Source organism: Falco biarmicus, chromosome 1, assembly GCF_023638135.1.
Source record: "Falco biarmicus isolate bFalBia1 chromosome 1, bFalBia1.pri, whole genome shotgun sequence".
Classification (NCBI taxonomy): Eukaryota; Metazoa; Chordata; class Aves; order Falconiformes; family Falconidae; genus Falco; species Falco biarmicus.
The window spans coordinates 107618224-107643787 of NC_079288.1; the positions used below are offsets into that span (position 1 = coordinate 107618224).

General features: G+C 41.3%; 1 protein-coding gene across 1 annotated transcript; it reads right to left on the bottom strand.

Annotated features, from left to right (window-relative positions):
• Positions 1–1778: 1778 nt before the first annotated feature.
• Positions 1779–24593, bottom strand: ANXA5 (annexin A5). The gene is made up of 13 exons (XM_056358351.1): positions 24487–24593; positions 24350–24405; positions 17157–17241; positions 16002–16096; positions 15085–15198; positions 12699–12789; positions 11668–11747; positions 11160–11216; positions 8168–8261; positions 6320–6415; positions 5724–5782; positions 3444–3566; positions 1779–2333 (listed from the first exon to the last, which is right to left on the bottom strand). Exons 2-13 carry the CDS (start codon positions 24356–24358, stop codon positions 2271–2273), a joined length of 966 nt encoding a protein of 321 aa, XP_056214326.1. The 5' UTR covers positions 24359–24405; positions 24487–24593; the 3' UTR covers positions 1779–2270.
• Between the last annotated feature and the right edge of the window lie 971 nt (positions 24594–25564).

Here is a 25564-nt window from a genome sequence, read left to right on the forward strand (position 1 = left end):
GTAACTGGTACAGCAGCAAACCATGTGAACAGCTCAGGTATCTAGACTGACTGCATTTAAGTCTTTACACATGCAGTCTCAAATCAAAATTAAACCAAATGTACATAAAATGTAAGTAGCTTCTCTACATCTGGATTCCGCCCCAGTCTCCCTCACAGCCAAATAAAAGCGGAGGAGAAAATGTTATGATTAAGGTACAATTATGAGATTCATGCAATCTGATTTCAAGCATCACCTTCAATTCACATTCAATCCAAATTTCTCTGTTGGGGTCTGTACCTACGCAATTTGAAGAACCTCTTTGCTAATGCTGGAGGCTCTCGTAAGCCCAGGTGCAGTTTATGACAACAGACACCAACAAATAGCAACCCAGCTTGAGTCCCTTTCCATAGGACCTCTTCTCATCCTGCACAGGTTCTTAGCCCTTCCTGCCACCACCAGCAGCCCTCCCGGGTGTCCCAGTGAGTCACTGAGGGCATGAGGCTGGTGGATTGTGCCAGCCCAGGGCCCTGGATCAGGTCACCCAAAGGGTCAGAAGAGCTTCAGTGCCAGCATGTAGAAGGGCTGGGAACATGCAGCCTGCAGAAGAGGGCAGGGCAGGATTACAGCAGCACCATTTAAATCAGTTTAAATTATGGTGGAGACACAAGCCACACCCACAGCTGTCCCACATACAAGTGACATGGAGAATTCAATAACCTGTCCAGGAGGAGCAGAAGAAAGCATTTAACTGTCTCATTAAAAATAAATAAATAAATCCGTTGTGCTTTTTTGAAGTCTGTAAGTCTTAAATTTGGACAAAAAGAAGCAGGGAAGAGAAAGTGTGAAAGTGAGAGTGCATGAGCAGGAAAAAATTGAGTGCATGTGTGTGAGAGAATGAAAGACAAAGAAGATTTTAGAGTGGATGAGGCCCTAGTTAACATATTTACTTATAAAAAGAGCTTTCATATTTTACATTGAAAACCAAGTACTTATTAGCAAGAGATCATGACAGTAATAATTCAGAATTACAATATAAAAACATTAAAATGTCACATTTATTCAATATGAAAGCTTTTTTTTAGCTTTTTTTTTTAAAAGCTCTTAATAATCTGTGAAGAATCAATTTCAACAGGACTGTTAGAATGTGCAGTTTCTACAGCTGATGTCTGTGACTAACCGATAAGCTAAGCTTAGAACCATGCTGCTTAGACCTTATAATGCATGAAACAGAATTCTCCTCTATTCTCCTTCACACACGTCAATTTAATTTTCAAAGCCAGTCATAAATGACGAACTAAAGCAGTGAATTTAAAGGAGCCTATATAACAGACTGGTCCTTCTCTCACACTGTGCTTTTCTCCCTGCTAACCTGATGAGAGAGGTGCTGCAACCATCTTCTTTTCACTCAAGATCCCTGAAGTACAGATCACTGTGTTCCCATCTCTTCTTCATCTGCTTCCATTCCAGATATCTTCAACTGTTCCTACAAGTGCAGCACATCTGCTCTACTTCGGCACTGTGCAAACAGCTCTCCTTCCTTCCCTCAGCTTTGGAGGAGAAGAAAAAGACAAAATGAGAATGCAATGCCCGAAAGTACCAACACTTTGGTATTGCAGCTATACCAAACAGCAGCAGCACCACAGCGCCCACACTAGACTAGACATACAGCTGCAAAACATCATCTATATTTAGAAGCCTACACAACAGTAGGAAAACCACGCCAACTGTTTCAAGCAGTGTAACCATATGAAAGGGAAAAGAGATCTTTGCCCATTAAACACCACACACAACTGTGCTGAAGAGAAAAAATTTATTGGTCCTTCAGATTTCCAATGATTGCTTGTATTAGATTCAGCAAATTCATTCAAATATTACATACAAAGGGTATCTTTCTGTCATTTGCAATGTTAGAGCTAGCTTAACATTCAGTGGAAATGTAAGGAATAAAAGCAACAAGATAATCTTCAAATTATTAGTAAAGTACATGATTTTTTTTTTCCTATTTCAGCAAAACACTTGCAAAGAACTGGGTTCTGTGCTCATACCCATCTTCCATGAAGATGACTCTTGCATATCACAGAAGGCACTTGAAATTCCTGGAGGTTGGGGCATCAGAAGGAGGAGGGATCAGCTATCACTTGGATAACAATATGCTCATTTTTAGTAAGTGCAATACTGGTATAAATTCGAAGAGCCAGAAAGCATTAGGATATAAAAACTTAGCTAGCCATGCTAACTAAAGGGCTGCAAAGCTGGAGTACAAGGAATCTTTCGTGTCACTGTCACCATTACTCATCATTTCCACCACAGAGGAGCAGGAGTGCTTTCCTGTAGTCCCCAGACGTATCTTTCTGTTAATATAACAAACCAGTCACCATGAGTCACAGCCACAGAAATGTGAAGAAAAGCAACAGACAAGGACAACTCCAACAGATTATGCATTTGTCCCACCCACAGGAAATCTACTTGGATGACTCTCCACTCAGGAATGACGCAAGGAAATGCTCTGTCTCTTATGTTAGAGCTAAATTTACACAGACTTTCAGAAACACAAAAAAAAAAAAAAAGCTCTGAAAGCTTTACTAGAACTGAGCTACTCATTACATATTAGAATGCATTCTCCTGCAAGTCAGAAAGTCCAAAGGAGAAGCCCAAAGCAGCATCAACAACCTTTAAATGTGCAAAGTGCACCCAACATCACTTAGAAAGGTCCCAGCCCTGCTCCCTGAAAAAAATTGGAAGCTCTTGCTATGAATTCCACAGGACAGCTGTATGGGCCCGACTGACAGTGTCAAAAGCAACTCCACCCAGCCTAATTAAGAGAGCATAATGTCAAGAACGGTAACAGAAAATCATAAAAACCAGTGCTTGAAAATAAAACAAAATACCCAAAAAAAATTCATAGAAAAAAAAGCATTTTGGCTTCAACCTTGCAGCAACAGCTGGCTCTGGATTTCTTGCTGCTTCTTTCCCTTCCTGCTTCTTTCCATCCACTCAAAGGAGATTATGATTCAGACTAATTCCACAGTGAAATGCTTTACACTCTGAAATGGTGCAAAAGGTTCCACTCCGCAATCCAAGATTTAAACTTCAGTCTCACAATAATACAAACTCCCAACCCCAATATCATTTCTCCGGAGCCAGCACCCTCCCTGAAGCACTGAAAACCAGAAGGAACCCAGACAAGAAAAAGGAAACGAAGCTAAAAATGGTGTATGAGTAATTGCAATTTCAGAAAACCACATCTGCTCTCCACATAAACACTGGAAAGAAACATTTAGCTTTTCACAGGAAGTGCCCCCCACTTAAGTGACACACTGTGTACTTCACAAAACTGCAGACCAACCACCACTGCTCTCAGAGTGCACTGTGTTGTCCAGTTCTACTCACACCCACCCCTCCTATAAAAATAATGACATCTAAATCTCCTGTTTTCCCTGACAATAGAAAAGTAATTTTACCTGAATCATTTGATACAATGATTTTGCAAAATTCTTTCTGAATTCTTGTCTAATATCCCATAGATCAATTTCACTTCTTGAAACCATGACTCTGATCAGGGTATCGTCATCAGTGCCAGCCCCCTAAAAGAGAAAATTTTAAATAATATTAAAATGTGAGCTTGTTCTGGACAGATGCTGTAACAGAACAGCAAACCACCAGGGTGCAACATAAAAGCTCCAACTGCAACAACTGGTGTCTCCAAACACTCCTGCATTACATTTCTACTCCAAAGCAGAGGATAGCTGGAACAGTATCACAAGACACTCACGCTGCAATGTGGAGAGCAGAGGACCAACCGTGCAAGGTGCTCTAATTCTTGGACTTCTATAAAGTGCCGTATGGTTAAGCCTCTTATTTCATGTTTCATTTCACAGGCTTCAACTGTGAATGCCCATATAAATTTAAAATAATCCAGTTCCAAGATTACACAGTAGTATATATAGCTGGCCGCCACAATCAGAGTCACATGCAAATCACCCTTTCAACAGAGTCTGAGGCTGCAGAATCACAGTCCGTTCTGGAATCAGGTATATAAATCCTAACAATGACTAATACAAAGCATGTAACATTGTACAGCAAGACACAGGCAGAACAACTCATTTCACAAATCATCCAGCTGTTCATTACGAAGGCAAACTCCATAAACCTTTTCCAACCACACAAACATGCTCCACTCTTTCATTCAGCTTTATTGCTTTAAATATTTTAAGTTCCTGTGCTGGCAGGTCATGCCAGACTAACACCCTGACCCCTCCAGCTCAGACAAGTCAGACTCCACACAAGCTGAAGCAATACAAATTTTCATAGGCTGACCTGCTAATGCACCTCAAGGAAGGACTTGGCAGAGCCCCCACGATCATCTTCAGCCTAACGTCCAGGGTCACTCAATCCTTCGACTGGGCGAAATATTCTTGGATTACATCTAACAATGCCCTAAAGCTGCTCAAAAGTTATGCCATGAGTCCAGTGGTTTCTGAGTAGGATTTGACATTAGAATCCAGTAAAAGCAAGGCTCTGCCCCACCTAATTACAAAAGCAAACTCTGCTAATTGTAGAAATCTGCCATGCCAAACTGATAAATTAAGAAGTACAAACTCTTCTGCCAAAGTAATAGGTGCTGAAGACCTTTCTTATCTGATGTGCTTAATTATTTTTCTTTATATTGAAAAAAAAAAAAACAACTGGGGGATCTCACCAGCAGACGTTAATCAGGCCCCTCATAATAGAAGTGTACAAGAATCTAAAACCTACAGGAAAAGATTTTCTACTGCACTTTTAAAAAAATAAAAATAAGTAGATAAATAAAAAGAAAGTAATCCTCTTTGTACAGCTCAGCATACTGGTATAATATTTTGTATTTACGACCTGAACCCTATTTTGCATTGGTATCTACTATAAAAGCAGTAAAGCAGCTTTTAAAAATTAAGCTATCTTAATCTCTTTTCACTAATTCTCATGGTGACACCGCATCAACACAGCCATCTCGTGACAAACATACTTCAGTGCTCTTCAGCAAGGGGAAGGGAAGAATTCTTCAGGGAAGCTGATAACTTGCTCAAAAACAATGGACTACCTACCTCAGGCTTAATTAATATTAGCCCCTGTGAGTTAAAAGTACAGTTTTCCCCGCTTGTCTCTTCCCATCCAAGAGAAGGCAAAACCAACAGAAACAGCTGTGCTGCTGATGGGTTTCCCCTGCAGAATCTTTGGTAGCTGTTTAAACCTCTGCCCGGTTTCTGAGTTTCTTTTCCTTCACAAAATGGGATGGATGGTCATCAAACATGTTTCAAAGCTAACCACATGTTCAGTGTGTAAATACTCATCTCCAAAACAAAGAGCACTAAATTTGCACAATCTACAGTTCAGGTTCTGGGCATCATTACTTCCTCAGTACATCCACCCCCTAAAGACACCGTAGCCTTTATCTAGTTTGAAGTGCCCAGTGGAACTAGCCAGACATTTTCCAATGTAACAAGCTCAAGTCCAAAAACAGTTGATGAGACTGATGTTTCCTGTAGAAGATTTACAGTCTGACAAACTTAGGATGAACTCAAAGAAAAGGTTATGAATCATTTGTATCCTCTCACAGACCTGCATTCCCCAAACCTTTCACAGATGCTTAGTGATACAGTATACTATTGGCAGGTACAGTGGAAGATGAAATGAAGAACAAGCGAAAGGGAGAGGAATTGGAACTGGAGGAGATGGAAAGTGACGTATGGAAAACATGTGCATACCTTCATGGAATAATACAGAGTCTCAGCAAAATAGGCAGGCACGCTTCGGATGCATTTCACTGAAAAAAAGGCAAAGGATTAAAGAACTGATTGTTATTCAATACAGGACAATCTTTCACTGTCAAGACAAGATGTGTATTACTGGATCATTCTCTCCAGTGTGGACAATCAAGCATACAGCTGTAAGCTAGTCTGTTCCTCTGCTAAAACTCTTTGGGTTCTAGAAGTAAGAATGCACCATCTATTTCCAATAGGAAAGACACTTTGCTAGTCAAATTCTAATCCCAGTTACACATCTCCGACGACACTGTCCTAAATGAGACACTGGGAATACAAAGGCAGAGTTTTGTCTCACTTTCTGACAGAGGTGCACATGACTGAACAGAATACAGTTCACCACTACCTCCTGGCCCACTTCCCCCCTGCCCTCCCATTCCATTAAAGGAAGAATAAAGGCTTTTCTCTAAATAACAAAAAGAGATCCCAGGTGATTAACTTTAAAAAGTTTTCATGCCACTTCCTGTAACAACTGCAATTTAAGGAGGCCTGGGAGTAAATGAAGGCGGCCATTTCTATATCTATTAAGACTTAATTACCAACTGCCAAAAGCAGCTTCTCCAAATCACCAGAGGTTTCACGATCAATGGTCTCTTCAATTTGAAAGCCGGAAATAGTCATGTATTTGTCAAACACTGCAAAACAGAAAGTGGGTTTAGTCACCTGTATAGCCAGCACTTCTCCCAGTATCCTCCTCAGTACAGGTTAATGCCACCTGTCACTCATTATCCACAATTAAAATGCTATCATCCACTCATTCTTCCCTCTGGCCTGTTCTAAATACCTATTTCCTACCAGACTGCTACTATACAACACATTTCTGCACCTGGGGAGGAAAAACCCTGTGCTCCAGCACATGCTGGGGGTCAACCAGCTGGAAAGGAGCTGTGCAGAAAAGGAGCTGGGAGTCCTGGTGGGCCCAGGTTGCGCATGGGGCAGCAGTGCACCCTTGCGAAGAAGGGCAATGGTACCCTGGGCTACGTGAGGATGAGTGTTGCCAGCAGGTGGAGGGAGGTGATCCTTATCTATCTACTCAGCACTGGTGAGGCCACACCTGGAGTGCGGGGTCCACTTCTGAGCTCCCCAGTACAAGAGTAATGCGGAGCAACTGAAGTGAGTCCAGTGAAGGGCCACTAAGATGACTAAGGGACTGAAGGACCTCTCCTATAAGGAAAGGCTGAGAGAGCTCAAGGGGCTCAAGAAGGCGTCTCATCAATACATACAAATATGTGAAGGGAGGGTGTAGAAAAGATGGACCCAGGCTCTTTTCAGTGGTGCCTAGTGTCAGGGCAAGTGGCAATGGCCACAGGGGGCTCTGTCTGAACAGGAAAAACACTTTTTTCCTGTATGGGTGACACAGTACTGGCACAGGTTGCCCAGGGAAGTTGTAGTCCTTGGAGATGCACAAAAGCCATCTGGACATGGTCGTGGGCAGCCTGCTCTAGGTAGCCCTGCTCAAACAGGGTTGGACAAGATGACCTCCAGAGGCCCCTTCCAACCTCAACCACTCTGTGACACATCCAATGAAAGTGTGCAGGGATAAGAGGAAAAGGGAAAGAAGAGAAGTTGTAGGAAGTAACAAGCATTTTTCCCATGGTGAAGCTATCATTTATCCTGAATTTAAGGTCTTGTCTACACTGGGTTACTATGTCAAACTCACTTCACACAAACTGGCCTACTGGCAATCTGTTCAGGTCTGTCTTCATGAACATCCATAAGACCCCAGTTTTCTATGAAATCTTACACTTCTGCCATGCTAAGTAAATGTTCAATGTATCAAACCAAACTTTAGGATTACTGTAATGTAAATAAAGGCAAAAAACTAAACAGTAAAATCCTTTGAAAATCCAAATGAATCCAAATATTCAAAAGGAAAACAAAAAGATCAGAGTACCAAAGCAAAACTTACTGATCATTACTCCCAACGGCCTAAACAGCTTGGTAAAATACACTTATGAACAGTTAAGATGCAGGGGAAAAATTAATGCCTCTTTATTAACAGCTAGTAAAGTATGCACCTATAAAAGGGTAGATCTTTTCAGGGCTGGATCTCCATCAGATTATGATGACTCGTGACAGACACTCAGCATCACTTCTATTGCCATAACCTCTTATCAAAAGGGAGAAAAAATAACAAAAATAAGCATCTAGAAAGAAACACGGCAGCTGTCCCACAGATCTATTGCAGGAGATCACCACTGCTAGGGGGGAACTGAATTACAGGAAACAAAATTAAATGTATTATTAGACAGAGGGAAGATTAATGATTTCTGGGCTTGACAAGTGCAGTACCAGAAACAACTTTTATACCATTTCTACCACCAGCTGGATAATATTGAGACTTCAGGCAAAAGTTTTCAAGCACACAGGAGCCATACACTACCTACCCTTCCTTAAATGGGAAACACTTCGGGTTCCCAAGATGGTGATGAACTTTTCTTCATCTGTTCCCCATTTCAGCTCCCCAGCTCTAAACAAAACCTGTTTTAAATTCAAGAGGTCAAAACAGCAGCATTTGTTATGTGTCCACACACCCTGTTGAAAAGCTCTATTTGTCTCACTCTAAGGAGCATGAAACTTACTAACAAGCTATAGCTGGACAGAAAAAAACAAAATAAAATTGGCAAGTACTGAACTGATCTTACATAGAAATAAAAGGTTAAATTCTGAAAACGACTGCAAAAGCATTTACAAGAGTAATACTGTTTAAGGCCCTCAAATTGACTAGGTGCATAGTTCCTTCCAAAAGCCTGAAGTTTTCTGAAAATATGGTAATACAAGGGATCAAATCTAGTCCAAACACTGCTTCTTCTACTTTCTTTCCCCCTGCCCTTCCCCTTTTTCAAATCAGACCAGCAAAACTTTATTAAATGGCGACTCATACCAATGGGAGAACCATGCTAACTTCACTCAGGAGGAAGTTTTCCAGAAAGGAAGGGAAGTTCTGTTTAGAAGCTCTGATTCGTGGGCTGCTAAATTCTTAGTTATATGAAAACCAGATCTTAATCATTTAAAGTACATTCATTGCTCTTCAGGCAAGTCTTTCTTCAATGGAGACAATGACTGGCCCATTAGTAGCGTTTAGGAAAGTAAAGCAGTTCTAGAAGTTGGAATAAGCAACAGGAGGGGGCGAAAGAGAAAGAAAAAAATAATTCAGGAAATAGAATTAGTTTTTTCCTGACACTCGGAAAGTTTTCTACAAATCACATGCTGAACACCAGGAGAAAGGTTTGTACATATCGTAGTATATAGTACTTTTTCTCCCTCCTCAGTGAGCAGAGGATAAGCAAACCGGTTACCGCTTATATTCAGGCAATCAAGTATTCATTTAAAAAATCCCCACAAACAAATCTGCTGCATAGCAAGACTGTTAGCCATCTATCTGTCCATACTGCAAAACCTGAATGGGATGTTATAAATTTCTGTTTATGTTAGTCCCATAACCCTATTCAAAACACATTTGTGACTGCTGCATGCTCTTCTTAATATTAATGGTACAGAGTACAAAGGGTGGAGTAAAGAAAAAAGAGCTATTAAGGCATTGCATGGATCTTTAGTTCAAATAATACATGCTGTTCTTCAAATGAATACCAGCACTCTCCACTCAGTAGCGAATGTGAAGTCTCAGCACATCACTTAGTAACACCAGAAATGCATTTCTTTAGAGATGTTGCAAACGGTATTTTATGTGAGCTCTAAATTTTTACCTGCCTTGCTGCTGTGCAATACCCAAAAATGTACGTCAATTGCATAATGTTAAAAAGTGATATTCAAAAAATCTCTTCAAAAGGTCTCTTTCAGGCATTCTCAGAAAAGTCTTGCAAGTTCCCTGAATACTCATACTGTCTTGTAGTATGGAATGCCCATTCTCCAAGTGCTTTGAATTAGTGTTTAGTAATCAACAGACAAAAAAAATTAAAAATCACCACTGAGCAAAAAGGTTGCCTTCTAATGTATCAAATGCTTCCCAGAATATCACATTAGTCGAGAATGTTTTTGGCTTCCAAATCTGTCTCACATTTGCACAGTCACATACCTCAATTCTGACCATCTGTACCTGGCAACAGTAATTACAAAATTCTCTGAATCTGTTCCAGCTATGTTAGCTGTTGAACGTAAAGGTATCAATAAAGAGAAATGTGACAGAAAACCCCAATGTACATAAACCACAGAAACCACTCAGAAAACCAGGACTTTTTCAGCATTTAGGTATGGTGCCTCCTAAATTTAGATGCTCATTTAAACTCAATTAAAGAGGCCAAAAGAAATCTACCTACCAAGGCCTGTGGTTCATGGGTGTCCTTAATTACATAAGCCCAACTAAAAGCAAGACTGCCACAATTTTATGGAACAATCTAGTTCATGATTGAAACATTCCCCTCATTTTCAAGCTCCAATTTCCACAGGGTTCATTTTAATAGCAGGAGAACAATGCTTTCTGAATTTACAGAACAAAGGATAGGCCTGTGCCAGGAAAATTCATTTTGCCAGTCTGCTATAAGGAGAATGTTTTATTGATCTGGCATTCTGCTTTTCCTCCTTGTCACCTTGAACAATCCATGTATTTTCTTTCATCTCAATTGACAATTTATCAGAGGAAACTGCCTAGCCCAGAGTTATCTGAAATAACCAAGAAGAAACATGCATTAAACATGTTATGTAATCAATTCGCTAAAATATTGACCATCTCTACAACTAAGACAGACAATAGTATCCAGCAAGAGACTGCATCAAGGATACCAATTAACTGCTGGTATTCCCCTTCCTGTCTAGAGCAAAAGTTTAGTTATCAGTGACAACGTCACCACCAATACTTACAAAGGGCAATATGTGAGGTCCCAGAAATTATTTAGAGGCAATTCTTACACTGTCATCTGGTTACAGGAAACCAGAACATTTCATATATTTTCTCTTTTTAGTATTTCACCCTCTATGGAAGCATCCCTCACTGAATACCATTAACATTTCACTATGATACATATATGACCCATGATATGTAAGGACTGAATTCAGAGAGAAGTTCAAGTCAGATATTAAGGAACAAACCATTAACACCACTGAGTTTTCCAGAAGCGGGTGTCTCAGCACACCACAAAGCCTCAGCAATCATCACTCTCTCCTTCAGTGATCTAATCGCTGTTCCATTCAGGCACCTTGCTAAGTAATAAACAAAGAAAGACATGCTTTACACTGAAACCTGAAAGTGCCCAAAATCTTGATCCTAACGTTTCATGTTTTGACACTTCTTTTTTCCAGAATGTATAAAAGAAGAAACACAGAGAACCTTAAAAATTTCTCTCACACATTTGACTTCTAGCTGTATACTCTCTTTGCAAGATAACTTGTGGAAACACCCCAAAACTCAAATCATTCACCCACCTGTGCATCCTGCTCAACAAGACCCTCATCAACTCTGCCATCAGGATCTCTGTTTGCCTAAAGAGAATTTTTAAAAGTTGTTAAACTGAAGAATCAAAAGTTGAATCAAAAAACAACTTACCTGTTATATTGAGCCTATAGAGTTACTGCAAGAAGTCAAGCCCTAATGTATCTTCTCCAAAATAACCTTATTTTTCCCTTCTGCTTGCACATGTCTTTATTAAATACATGTTCTTTCCTATTGCCTTCAAAACCCCACACAGCAGGCATTTGCTATACCCCTGAGCATCACAGTTGTTCTTCAATTCAGTGCTGTGGAAATGACCCATTAGCAGCTCAAGACTGATCCTGCAAGTCAGGGGAAGTGATTCCATTTCAGCATCAATCCTGTCTATCACCAGGTCTATCTAGAATCCTAGCTCAGAAAGCAGAAAGTGACAAGTGTACATCAGACAGGAAAACAGATGTGAAAAATCATACACACATGCCTGCACACAGAGACACTGACCTGCAACAGGACCACCAGCAGTCTCTGAAAATAGCCTGATGTTTCTCCTGTGATCTTATCCTCCAAGTTGGCCTCATATTCTGCAAAAGAGCAATACCCATTCACCACCTTACAGACTTCCTCACTATTTTGAGGAGAAAGCAATGAAAAGCCAAAAGTTAATTTGACTCACGGCTTGTAGAATCATTTATCAGACACAGCTTTAACAACTAGGACATACTGTGCTTTCACTTACAACCTAACATTATTTTAAGAGAGGTGAAAAGGTAGCATCTCACACCTAGTATCAGGAGCAGATCACTCAAAATTTTTTTAAAATACAAAGTGATATGCATAGATTCAGCTCTTCAAAGAACTAAAGAGCATACAGATCAGGAGTTATGCTAAAATATAACAGTCTCACAACTGTACAACAATTGCAAGCCCAGAAAACTCTAGGACTAATAAATTTTGCCCTTGGAGACTCAAGTTTTGTCTCAAACTTTATTGAGACTTGAGAATTTCTGGTATGGCAGGAATCTGCTCAGAGGTAAAGGAAATGTGTTGAATTAAACACTGCCTTAAAAAAAACCACCCCACAATCGCAGAGCAAAAGCACATACTCCCTATGGACAGCCAAAAAGCTGCACCTGCTTTAGCACAAATGCATCTGAACAGAATGCTAAACAAAAGGCAAAAAATTACTTCTCATTTTCTGTGATACCAGTTTTCTAGTTTTCCATTACTAAAAAACCCCTTTCAGTTAAAGGGATGAAAATGACCGGTGAAGGGAAGAAATGCATTTGAAAGAATTCTAACTATAAAACACAAAACACCTTAACCTGCAGTCATAGCCCCGAAACAAAAAATATCTTAGTTGATAATCCAAACTGTAGTTTTTCTTTCACTATGAAGTTTTGCAACACAGCAGAACAAAATCGCACTTATGGACACACCCATCAGTTCACATAGACCTTATCTGAACAATGAGCTATAATCATGTAAGAGAACTGGATGTAGACCCTAGAATTTTATTTTATACTGAACTTTACCTTGCAGATAAACCTGTTTAATACTCTGCACTTCCGCAGGTGTTCTGGAGGCAAGAATTTCAGTCAACACTTTCTCATTGGTTCCTGCTCCCTGCAGGGGTGCAAGTATAAATCAGTTGATGGACTAACAAAAAGAAAACAAAAGAGTTCCCTTTGACAATCAAAAACAAGCATCAGCTTATCACTTGGACCAAATAAAGAGAAATTTTCTTCTTCTTTCTGGTATGTTGAGGGGTGGGTGGGTAAGGTGCGCATTTGAAAGCATGTCTTCCAACTCTAAGTTAATTGCTTTCAAAACTAACACAACATTTAATGAAGGCTCACTGCTGCTGGATCAGATGAGCCTTTCCATGTTCAAGCACACCCAGATATGCCTCAGTTCTTCACTCTTACAGTCATCGACATCAGGGTAAGTGAATGACTAGAGTAACAGTTTCCATTTTAGCTCTAGTTCATATACTGTCTTTCATCAACTAGTGCACAAATAAACACAGAGCCACCCACCAATGATCTTTACCCTTCTATGAACTGTGCTGTGTTAAACCCACCCTTTCTTCCACTGCAAACAAACACATTTTACAACAGAATTGCTAACCCGGATAATTTAAGATGCTACACTCCAATTACAGCAGGCACAACAGGCACTCTTTGCTTTTACAAGGATAAAATTTACAAAAGCCAAGTCAGTATCTTGTTGCCACAAGTCTGAGTCTACTTTGCCTGTAAAAATAAGCCATTGCTCTTTACACTTCCCAAGAAGTCATTTCACAAAAGGAACACTGTAATACTGCACATTTTTTGCTTCAGCATGTTACTTACAACCCTTCCTGCAAGGAAAATCCCAATACCACCTGCATACAAAGATATCCAGTTGCATACAAGGATATTCAAAATACGAGTCTGCCAGGTTACATGTAATTGTTTTTAAAATACAGGTTGTTTCAAGAACATGTTTACTGCATAAGTGAGGCAGGCTCAGTTATATTAGTTCTAATCTAGAGCAGCAGCAGTGAAAATTTATAGGACAATCTTCAGCACAGACTTAATGCTCTTAGCTGAGTTGTTATCTTGAACAGAAGACTCTGTTATCGCATCTTCTTAACTGGTGATACACACCTTAACTGAACTGCAGCCAGTATTGACAACTTTTCCTGTGCAGACACATTCTCTGAAATCCTGTGAGCTTGTGTTTAACATCATTCTTTGTAAGTGACAAGAACAAAACCACTCTTGTTTCACTATCTCTATTTTCCCTCCTACACCCATCTGTTCTGTCATTTCCCTGTCAGTCTTTGACTCCTGAGTCAACAAGAGGAGTTTGGGAATACATTTTTTTCCTTTTAGTCAACAAGGCCTTTATCAATTTCTTTGTCAAGTGCCATGTCCCCTTCCTCCACTGCATATAAAGAGATTACAGAAAATTTCCAGGATTAAAGTTTCTGTTGTCAGAGATACTATTTGCTGGGTCATGGGTTCACAAGCACTAGCTTGCACAGTTACCTACATATTAACCAGTTGGTCATCAAGGACCTTGGCAGTTTACGTGTAAGTGTCGCCCAGCCAAGCACTACCTGACACTAGTCAAGTTCAATGTCCTCTACTTTAATCAACAGGTTCTGTCAATAATCCAGGGACATGTAAGTCCAGAATTTCCACACACTGATGATATCAGACAAGTGTGACAGAGGGGCAGGGGAAAAAAAAGGACTAATGGAAGAAAACACACTAAAATATCTACACATACAGACTGTAAATTTTTTACCTGGCCTTCCCAGAAAGGCACTGGATGCATTCAGCTAAAGAGAAATGTTATAAAGGTAACACTGCAGGGCTATCAACTCTTCCTTCTGCATTATTGCAGAATTTCCCTTGTGATACTGTATTATACAACAACTTTAATGAAATGCTTTGAACTAATTTGCAGCCTAGGCATAGAGCTATATAGCTATTAAACCTAGGCTGCTCACAGCACAAAAATCTAGTGTCTGCTGGACTGCAGCAGCAAAACGAATGTAAAAACAACATGTACATTTACCCGTATTTAAATCAGAAGGAGTAAGTCATATGCTATATAGATTTTAATCTGCATCTACAGTAACACTGTTCTCTTAAGATTACATAGTTTCTAATAAAAATAATTTCAAATAAAACATTATACAGACTACATTTCTAAACTACCTGTAACGAGTTATCAGGATGAATAAGAAACCAGGCAAAACCATGGTATTAGCAATAATAGCTGGTGTTCGCATAACATTCCTAATTTTTTTTAAAAAGGCTACTTCTATTAGCATTCCTCTTACCAGCCAGGAGATCATTCCTAAAAAACAAGAAAGCAACAAACATTTCATATAATGTATTTATTTCCTTCCCTCACTCCTCTTACCTTGATGGCATGCTTCAGTGCATGAGCATCAAAAATATATGTTGGTCTCATCAAAGATACCATCAATGTTTCAAATTTGCCGGTAAGTTCTGATTTCAGGTCATCTACAAGATCCTAATGCAGAATAAACAGTGCTGTAATCAACAAAGACTACCCATTTTAAACGGATGCATGTGCATCTGCAAGTTAGAAGACTCTGAAGACAGCAAGGGGTGCAAGGGCTCTTTTTAATAGGTACCTGAACTGAAACAAATGTAGCCAAATCAGGCACAAGGATACATGGGCATTTGGAGAACCAGAAACATACTGATTTTTTTTTTCAATACAGAAATTCTTCAAACCCTAGTTGTTCACTGAACTTGTTATTTGAAACAAAGGTTACCCAGCCAGAACATTAAAGGATCCAACAATGCTGGAGGAAAGAAACAAGCTGCCTCTGCTTTGAACTCACTCATGGCTTTATCTACCAATATATCTGGTTTTGTTCTCTCATGCTGTATTAGGCTGCTTTATTTCTGTCACGTTTTCTAGCTTTAGAAAATTCTTTTCCTGCTATCACCTTACTTTGCAGACCTTGCATCAAAATAGTTGATAACTCCTCCCATACTGAGAATGAGATCAGTATTAGAAATATATTAACAGGAAACTATAGGAGCTTTTGCACAAAACCCCACCTCAGACATACTGGACCAAAAGAGGGGAAAAGGAAGTAACTTCCTTGTGCTGACCTAAAGGGAATATTCTAACTTAGTCAGCAATTAAGGATGTGGCAGGATGGGGGAGAAGGGGAGACAGAAGGAAAATGAGATTTTCTTCAAAGGACCCGTTTACAGGGAACATGATGCATATGCCTCGCAGTTTTAAGTAATCATTACAAGCCACACTCAGCTCATTTCCAAAGGTATTTTTCTTCTCACCCTGCCAAATAAGGTTTTAAAAGCAGATGCAATTTCTTGACGCTGAGCATTGTTTCTGCTGGTAAGGATCTTCAGAACAGTTTCTTCATCAGTCCCTGAAGTTAAAAAGAACAAAGAGTTACAAACACACTAAAAAACCAAATAGCAGTGGCACAAACCCAAAAGGCAGCAAAAGATGCTTTGAAAATAACAGTCTACTGACAAACAGCAGAAGCATTTAAATAACAAATGTCACCATACCCCAAGCTGAGCCACCAGGTTTGGTGTTCTGCTGTTGCAAAAATATGACTGGAGGACATACATGTTTGTTCTCCATCAGTGCTCTGTTCCAGGCACTGCTCCCAGCTTCCCAAGCATCAGCTGGAACATTTAGTCGGAGTCTGTATTCTACATAGGAGTCTTGCCTTTGGGATCACTAAGGCATTTGCTCTAGACTAAACAATCCACTGACTCGCAGCAAAACTCAATCCAGTAATGCAAAACACCCCAGAGCACAGAAGTGCTGAGCTACTACCCATTTTATATACAACAGTCTGCAAGGTAGCCCTCACAGCACAGCGTCTTACTAGCCCTAGTGAATTTGCCAATAGGCCGAGGTGTATCACATTCATGCTTCCCCCTGCAGGCAGCTTCAAACAAGTAGCACATTAGGATTTGTTCTCACAGGGAAGTTTTGGGGCAGAAAGCTACAGTGTGAGTTTACAGACCACTTGTTAAGTCTACATTCATGCTGTGTGCTTGTATTCTTTGTTCACACTGTCACATGCTTCTGCACTTCCAGACTGAGGGGACTGTTGCACATCTTCCAAGCACAGAGCTTCTACTACACCATCATAATTCTCCATAGCTGTTGCCTGTAAATCCAGTCTAGCTTGCTGTACAATAAAACTCTGTGCAGAGAACCCTGTGGAGTATCAATTTTTAATGGGGAATGGGCAAACCACGTTCTTTTTTTCCTTATGCTAACTTAAACATCTTTGAGAGAAGCGCAGTCAAAACTAGGGCATGCCCAGACCCGAGCAGTCCTGGGGTTGTCATTCCATGGCATGTAGACACATGCCCGACCCTCATGTGCTAATATAAAAAAAAAGCTCTGAAAGGATATTTTCAAAGGAGTGAGAGCCCTTCCCTTTTCATAAAATATATTACTCTTACCCATTCCTTTCATGGCCTTACGAAGAGCTTCTGCATCAGCTCTGGCATCAAAAGGAGAGAAGGCTGTCACGGTGCCTCTCGTGTACTAGAGGGGGGAAAAAGGGGTGGGGGGAAAGGGAAGGAGCCATGAAATAGAAGATAGCATCTTCCGTTCTCCATACATGAGCTCAGACTAATTTTGAATCCACAATCCAAAAGATGATCACATTTTTTTTGCCATTGCCTGACTAAATAGCAGTCTGTGGGTATTTAAACACAGCTCATTCAAAAGGTACTCCTATGGTTTTACTCAGCGGTACACCAGCTAAGTTCAGGTATATTCACATAATGGTGGTTTGCAGGATTGGTATTTCCAACACTGGAGCCTGAACGCTAGAAAAGGACTAAGAAATTACCACTTGTAAAAGTAATTTGGAAAACTAATTACACAAATCACGTATGCTAGAAAAGCTGCACAAAGATCCAAGACTTTTGGAAATGACAACTTCCTCTCCTCAAGAAAAAACCGCTGGAGCTCTCAACCTGTATTCACATTGATTTTCTCCATCACGTTATAAAGGAGACCTACTGAACTCTGCAATGGCTTTCAATTTTTCATCGTGTTTCTTTTGACATAAGCAACTTTTTACTCGAGTGATTAAGCTACTTTCTCACAGTAGTTCACAGCTAAAAATAAAAACAGTTCAAACATAAGGATAAATATCAGCCCATCCAAACACAAAAATAATTCCACTAGGTTTCCACGGAACATGGCTCTTCAGGGACTTTCTCTTTGGGCCTAACACAAAAGGATATTCATCACCCTTATGGAAAAATCTTGCCTTTATTTAAATATGACTGTTCAAGAACCTGTAACTGGATAGCACAGGAGTTAAGTTATAAACTATAAAAGTTGAGCAATGGCCAAAAGGGGAAACAGCTGGGTTTTGTGAATAGGGAGGTTTTTCTAACAGCTGAAGAAGGGAAGTTTCTCAAAAGCATTGCGGTACAAAAGCAGTAATTGGTACAGGCAGGGCATTTTTCCACTCTCCAGAAAGAGCATGAGAGGACACCTACTGAGACTGGCACCAGATTACTTCACAGGCAGCACAGCCATCTGGCCTCTGTGATACAGCCTCTCCCTCAAGTTAGCAATTTCAGCCACACAGTGCTTTGGTTTCAAGTCAACGTACTCATCCAAAAAGAGAGAAAAGAGCAGGTGAGCACTAACCAGAAACTGCCGCGAAGCACTGCTGCCTCTCAGGCCACCTGCATGTTACTGCCATCAGAGACTCTCTACCCCTCCCCATGACAGAAACAGTAATGATTAGGCTTACCTCCACGGTATTTCAGCAAACCAGAACACAAAGTATCACGGTGTTTAATAGCAACAACAAACTTCTTTCTGGTAGATGCTTTCCAGTATCCAGCGTACTTCAGACACATGGCAATTCCCCTGAAGCATTCTGCTTTTCTCATTACAAGAAAGTTTCCAGGCAGTATTTCAAATTTAGGCACACCAACATGTACTTATTGCCATTTCCCCAGCTAATTCTAAAGGCTATCATGAAAAAATCTCAAGGATTTGGGACTCAGTTTTAAAAACTGGATTTAACTTGGTTAAACAGTTCAGTTAAAGACTGAAAAGCCTTTGTACTCCTCCTCCCTTATTACCATGCCCATCAGCATGGGGTAATTTAAAAGTGTGTTTCCTGCTGTTTTGTATCATATCATCTTAACATAACTAATATTATAGAACTACCACAATTCTCCTTTGTAAATTACCAATGGTCAACAGGTCTCAAGAGGAAATAGTGATTGATCTTTAAGTTAAAAGTTTTCCTTTGCTTATCTTATTATAAGCAAGTGGAATTCCCCTGCACAATTCCTAAGTCTTGTGACAACGGGCCAACATTCCTCTGTGGCTGTTTTAGACAACATGTGTGAAGACTAAATGCTAGATTAAATCTATCTCTGCATCATCCTTCTCATTTTTGTTAAGTAAGAAGAATCCTTCCATAACTCTCTTTTCCAAAGCACAGTGTGGAAAGCCTTCATACATACTAAGGTCCACATACAGTTCCTGAAAATCCTCCAGTGCAGCTGTAGTCTGAGTTTTCTTGATGTGAGCACCATTTGCATTCCAGGCATTCCCTTCTGATTGCACAGTATTTACTGGATTTTGGCTACTGACCTGCCACAATCACCCTCAATCAGTACCTGAGCTGCACCTAGCTGCAAACCAGAAGTATTGCTGTGGTTCTGCCATCCAGCATAACAAAAATCCACGTTACCTGCAGCTATAACTGCAGAATCTCCAGCTACATCTGCTGCCCTTGATACTATACACTGGTGCAAATAGAGCACAACCACAGCAGGAACAAGCTTTGTATAAGACAAGCTCGGATACAGCTTTGTGGGCCCAAGTCCGACCTACAGTCTAACTGCCTGAAGAAGCCACGTATGGGTAGATGTGACATTGACAATAGTTGGTCCATTACTGGGAAAGCGTCAAGGCATTCCTAACTTTCACATCAGAAACCTACTCACCTAGCTTTTGAGAGCGCTGCAGCAGGGCCCAGCAGTCAGGCTCTGGCAGGAAATACTCAGACTCGCCATGTTTAACAACCACAAATCCATCTAAGACACCTCACTGTCCAGAAGGACCCTTATTAACTATTCCAGTCTCAATTTCTCATTTACAAAATCAATGGACAATGGCAGAAAGCTCTGCAGTGGCAACAAACTAGACCCCAGAGGGAAGAGCTGTCTCCTCCCTCCTTCCCAAACATGGCACTTTTTGGCCAAAGAGGGGGCAAGCATCTATTCTAAACTACCATCACTGCTTCAACCACTGAGGTCAACTTCCTGTCATGGAGAATCTGCAACAGGAGCTACAAACCAGACATTTCTAACAAAATAAAACATCCACACAGTCTCTGACAAAAGCCAGACACTCATTTACCAGACAACTCAGCTACAGTTTCAACATTAAGTAGTTTAAACTTTATCAAAATGAACTGGTCCTTGCAGGTGGATCACAGCATCACAACTAAAGCCACCCTGACCTAATATGAGAAATGGTGAACTGAAAAACAACTATTTAAAGCTTATTTACAAACTTTGTAACTTTTTATAGAGGTAAATAAATTATCTTACTTTTAGTATCTCTAAGAATGTTCCTTGCCATTTATGCAAACAGATACACAATACCACTACAGCCTCACAGGTTTTTGTTTTGATTAGTAAACGTCCCACCCAGTAGAACCCAAAGCACATCAATGGCAAGAACTTGAATAGGCTTTGATACAAATCCTTTTGTAATCTGGAGTGATCCCTTTCTAAATCGCAACACCCAACACTGGGCAGTAAAATACAAAGAGAAGCACAACATGCAAGACCTCAACAGAAAGAATACCTCAAGACTGTAATATCCAAAACCTACCCACCTTCTTTCCTTTCTCCATTCCCCAATACACTGCCTGTTGTTAAGCAATCGTGTACTGCAAGCACAATTTGTGATCATACACTAGAAATAAACACCAGCTCCCATTTTCTCCAGACACCTACCAATGAGACTAACGAAGCCCCCAGATACACAATATTAGCGTGAAGAGGAAAGGCAGCGGGAAAAAAAAAAAAAAAAAAAGAAAGAAAATAAAAAAAAAAAGAAAATAAGAAGAAAAAAAAAGACTTCAAAGCAAGAGATGATCTTGCTTTAGAATTTATACCCCTCCAAATGAGGAAATACACATTGTCTGTTTTTGTTTATTCTGCTCTAGTAAATGTTTTCAGGAGAATATGATAGTCTCATCAGGTAAGACGTTTCTAACTAGCACCTCAGAGCTACATAAACTTCTCCCAAGAGACAACTTGGCTTCACAATTTGAAGTCATGTGGCCACATATCCTGGCAACAGCATTATCTCTAAGATCAACAATAGCCACTTAACGAGGTTCCTTTTAGGTTCCCCCCCCCTTCCCGAAAAGAACACAAAAGATTTCCCACCCACAAGATCCCATGTTTAGCCATTGTTAATACAAAGCATTATCAGCAAACTAAAGACCATACTTGAACCTTGAACCGATTCAGACTTCCCAGCTTCCCTGGTCCATACACACTCACTGCAAGTTCTCACCCATCAGACTTCCCACAGGTGATGAGCTACTCCCTTTCAGTAGCATCTCATCAATTTGCCACTGGAAAGCCCAGTGTCCAGTGTAGAGAAGGTAGTATGTGATTTTATTTTTTATTTATATTTAAAGCAACTGTCTGTTCACAAGATGGCACAGGAAAACTGTGGAGTGGTAAGAATGGAAATGGAGAATGTTTTCCAACACACAGCGTTGAGGAACAGAGAAGGTATGCTATTTTCAGAAGACAGAAGAGAGCCCAGAAGGTCACATGCTGGAATAAATCAAAGACAGCCTTAAGATTTCCTACAGAAGAACAGCCATCTTGCAGATAAAGCACAACACAGTGTTCACTGGTAAACTGAAAGCCTTTACAAATGGCTATTGAAGACTACACAGAGGTCCCAGTTTAAACTGTGCTTTAAAACTAACATCATGCAAGGTAGATGTAAACATTTCATTACATTCGTACCAATATTTCAAGGGCAGTAGGATGCAAATTACATTGTGGATGGATGAACATAGACGCAGAGCTGACACAAATGCACAACTATAATGATGCCTCTCTAAGTCTGGTAATGCTTCAGATGTCCACTTCAATGAAACTGGTAAACCCTGGTCAGCAGATTATATTCACATCTGGCCCACTAAATCTGAACTCCTGACAAAAAACTGAATTACACAACATCTGTGTTGAACTCTGAGTCAGTACACCACAGAAATACCAAAGATTGGGGGGGGGGGGGAGAGAGAGAGAAGGGCAAACAGCAGCAATGTAGGAACTAATGCAGGGACATTTGCAAAAACACTCAAAGAACCTGTCCTCACAACTAAGCACAAGAAAGCCCAAGAGCTGCTTAGGACCCGATTCTGAAAAGTGTTCATACTTTGGAATGCGACACAGAACCCTCTGAAGCGCTACTGTAGCTGGTGATAACAATTTCTGTGCTCCAAGTCACACATGCACATTGGCAGAACAGGAACTCCCGATATGGCACACAAGCAGCCACACCTTCACCAGCAGCAAGCAACCCTTTCCAGGCAGTTTACAAATGGATACACAAAATATTCCTAACCTCACATTCAGGGAAAAATTTGGGAGTAGCAGACCAAACCAGATCAGTCCACAGCATGCAAGCAGCAAATATTCTCGTTGGTTTCTTTCCAGATTTCCAAATTAGCAAACACGGGGTAGCATTTCCAAGGCAGCCTAGGTGTTCACTGAGCAGGAAAAGATCATGCCATGTGCATCTACGCAGTAACAAAGACCACTACACATACAGATGTCTGAGAAAAGGCAGCTTGTTAGGACAGCAGCGCTTCTCCAAAGAAAGCAGATAAACACGGGCATGGAGAGACCAGCCTGCACCGTGCATTTTAACATGCAGTAGTTTTCCCACAAAATGAATGAACCTTTTTGTCCTGGACATGGAACACACAAAAATCCTCAGGTCTTGGGGGGGGGGGGGGGGGGGGGGGAATAAAAAAAATCTTCCCATAACTGAACAAGAACAAATACTTCAATGACCAAGACTCCAACGATAGCTTACCTTCTTCAAAGGATTTATTCTTCAGTTATGCACCTACACTTAGACTTCAGTAGACTGTGCTATGCAGCCTTTGTGAACTTGGAACCTTTGGCTGTACATATAACTAGCTGTTGTCAATTGACACTCAACATTTCGTGACTGACAGACATTTTCATTTCTTATCATTACTTCATGGTACTTTTTGATTTTCATAAAGTGAACTACAGCCTACAAAGCTTTAACACTCCCAATCTTTCATGGCTGCATAATCGCACAGGCAAAGAGTACTACCAAAGTGGAAAGCAGCCCTCTGAACGTGGAGGACAAGGCCTACCTAGTACAAGACCTCCTCGTTCCAGTGACTGCCACCTACCACCATCCACGGTTACAGTTAGTAACCCTGCCCAACCTCAGGCAATAGAAAATTCTACTACATTACGACAAGAGTAACTCATTTGCACTAGCGAAGAATGAAATACTCCCTCTACAAAGATCAAGAATTAAAGTTTGTGTCTCTGAGGAAAACAGAATTGCAAATTTCCATGCTTTTATTAAGAAGTTACCCACAAGCCTATAAGCAATGCTATATATACTGTAATAAAAGGCTGTCCAAGTAGATCTGTCTTGTTAGATGCCCTGCACTAGCATGGGTAGGGACCCCTGTTTTCCCAAGATGCGTCCTGCAAACCAGGCCTGATACTTAAAGAAAGAAAAATCCCCTTTGCCCCTCAAAAAAACCCAAAACAACAAAAAAAACAAAAAAAACCCCACACACCACAAAAAAAACCACCAAAACTTCAAGGATTTAGTGGAATAATTATTTTTTTTTTATGCAGTACACTTTCTTCCTTTTAAAACTAAATCCAGACAGAATATGAGTAAATATTTACAGGAGTGTTAAAACACCACTAACCATTCCACTCATCAAGTTAAAATGAGACTACTACAACATTAGTGTGCAATTACCCCGACTTTTGTGAAGGTACTCATACAACTTGATGGCTTTCACTTCCTACAGCAGTACAAAACCCATAAATATGCCATTAAACTCTCATTTTACTTTTCAGAGCACAGGCATTTGAGGCAACTATAGAAACAATCACCAGAGTCCACCCCGTTTTCCAAGCCTTCATCCAGGCTCAAACCACAGCGACTCAAGGGCTGCAAAGCAAAAAAAAAAAAAAAAAAAAAAAAAAAAAAGACCAAAGTACTGCACAATAGCTGCAGGGTTTCCAGAAAAATTCAAGTTAGACACAGATCAGCCCACGGGGCAGAGCCACAGCAGTGGGGTTTTTTTTACTCCTTCCACCTCCAGTGGAAGGAGCCTCCACCCAGGCACAATATAAACACAAGAGACCGAAAACTTGGCCAAATTAGTGGAAACTAGCAGAAAGAGAGAAAAAAAAAAAAAAAAAAGTTGTGCCTGACATGCGCCTCACATGATGAGCTACCCTGTCCCCTCCGCCCCTGCCCAGCGGGCTGCTTTAAGGGAGACCGAAAACAAATCTGGGGACAGACGGGACGAGGGTGTCCCGGGCCGGGCCGCGCTCACCTTCGCCATCCCTGGGGTCCGCCGGGCCGGGGCCGAGTCCGAGTCTGAATCCGAACCTGCAATGAGAGATACGCCAGTGAGCGCGCGCCCGCCCGGCCCCCCCCCCCCTCACTCCCCGCCGCGGGCCAGCGCCTTACCGCCTGCCGCTCCGCCGCGCCCGGGGCTGCCCGCAGCACTGAGCAGGGCGGGAGCTGCGCCGCTCGCCTCACCAGGGGCCGTGCCGGGCCAGCCCCACCCCGCTCTGGGCTGGGGAGGGCGGGCCCCGGACCCGCTGTGCTGCGCGGCCCCCGCGGCCTGGGGCGCTGCCCGGCTGGCCCGGGCGAGCAGGGGTAGCCGTCCTGCGGCCGCTGCGCCCCCGGCGCCGCTGTGCCGCGCAAGGGTGCAGTTAGTGCTCTGCTCCTTAGCAATAACCCCTTCAAAAGGAAACTTGCATTTGCAAAGAGAAGGCCTCCACCAGGTGCTCCAGCCCCCTCCTGAGGAAGTCTGTATAAAAATCCGTTCCTGTTAACCTGAAGAGGGTCCCCCTGTTACTGAAGGACAAGTCTGCCCTGACCTCTAAAGCAGGCCTAGGTTAGCTTCCGAGTAAGCTGGCTCTGCAAAACAAGCTCCATGCTGGCATGGAACGTATGGGGTGTAGCTCTAGGCCTTCCATGCGGTAAACGTTTGGGGTGATGACACCCTGCATCCCAACACCTCACAGCAAGGCATCCCACTGCCCCAGGTACAGAGAGGCTGTGTGCTGTCTGGGAGAGCAGCGAGGACACAGTCTGCACAGCCTTGTCATCTACAGCTGAGGACGTGCTCCCTCACCCATACAAATGCAGCCCAGCTGTGTGTTAGATCAAGCAGGAAAAGAGACCGCAACACAAATGGAATTCAGTGTCTTTGCCAAAATAAGATATGAACATAATCTCGCCACGTGAGCATTTTAACATGTAATGGTCATTTCTGTCTTCAAGTCTGTTGTGTTTACCTCAGGAAAAAACCAAAGAAATGCAGATCGTGATGTAAATTTAAATATTAGTCCATCATTTCTTGTTGTCCCAGGAGTGCACATAAAGTTCAGCAAAAACATGAGATCCACCCAGCTGGCTTCCTTTGCAGGACCGAGGATCAAATGGCTTGCTAAAAAGGCCTGATTTACTTATTAAAGTCTAATTTGAACCTAATCCATTGCAGTGGCATGCCACATATGCTGAAAAATGCACAAAGGGA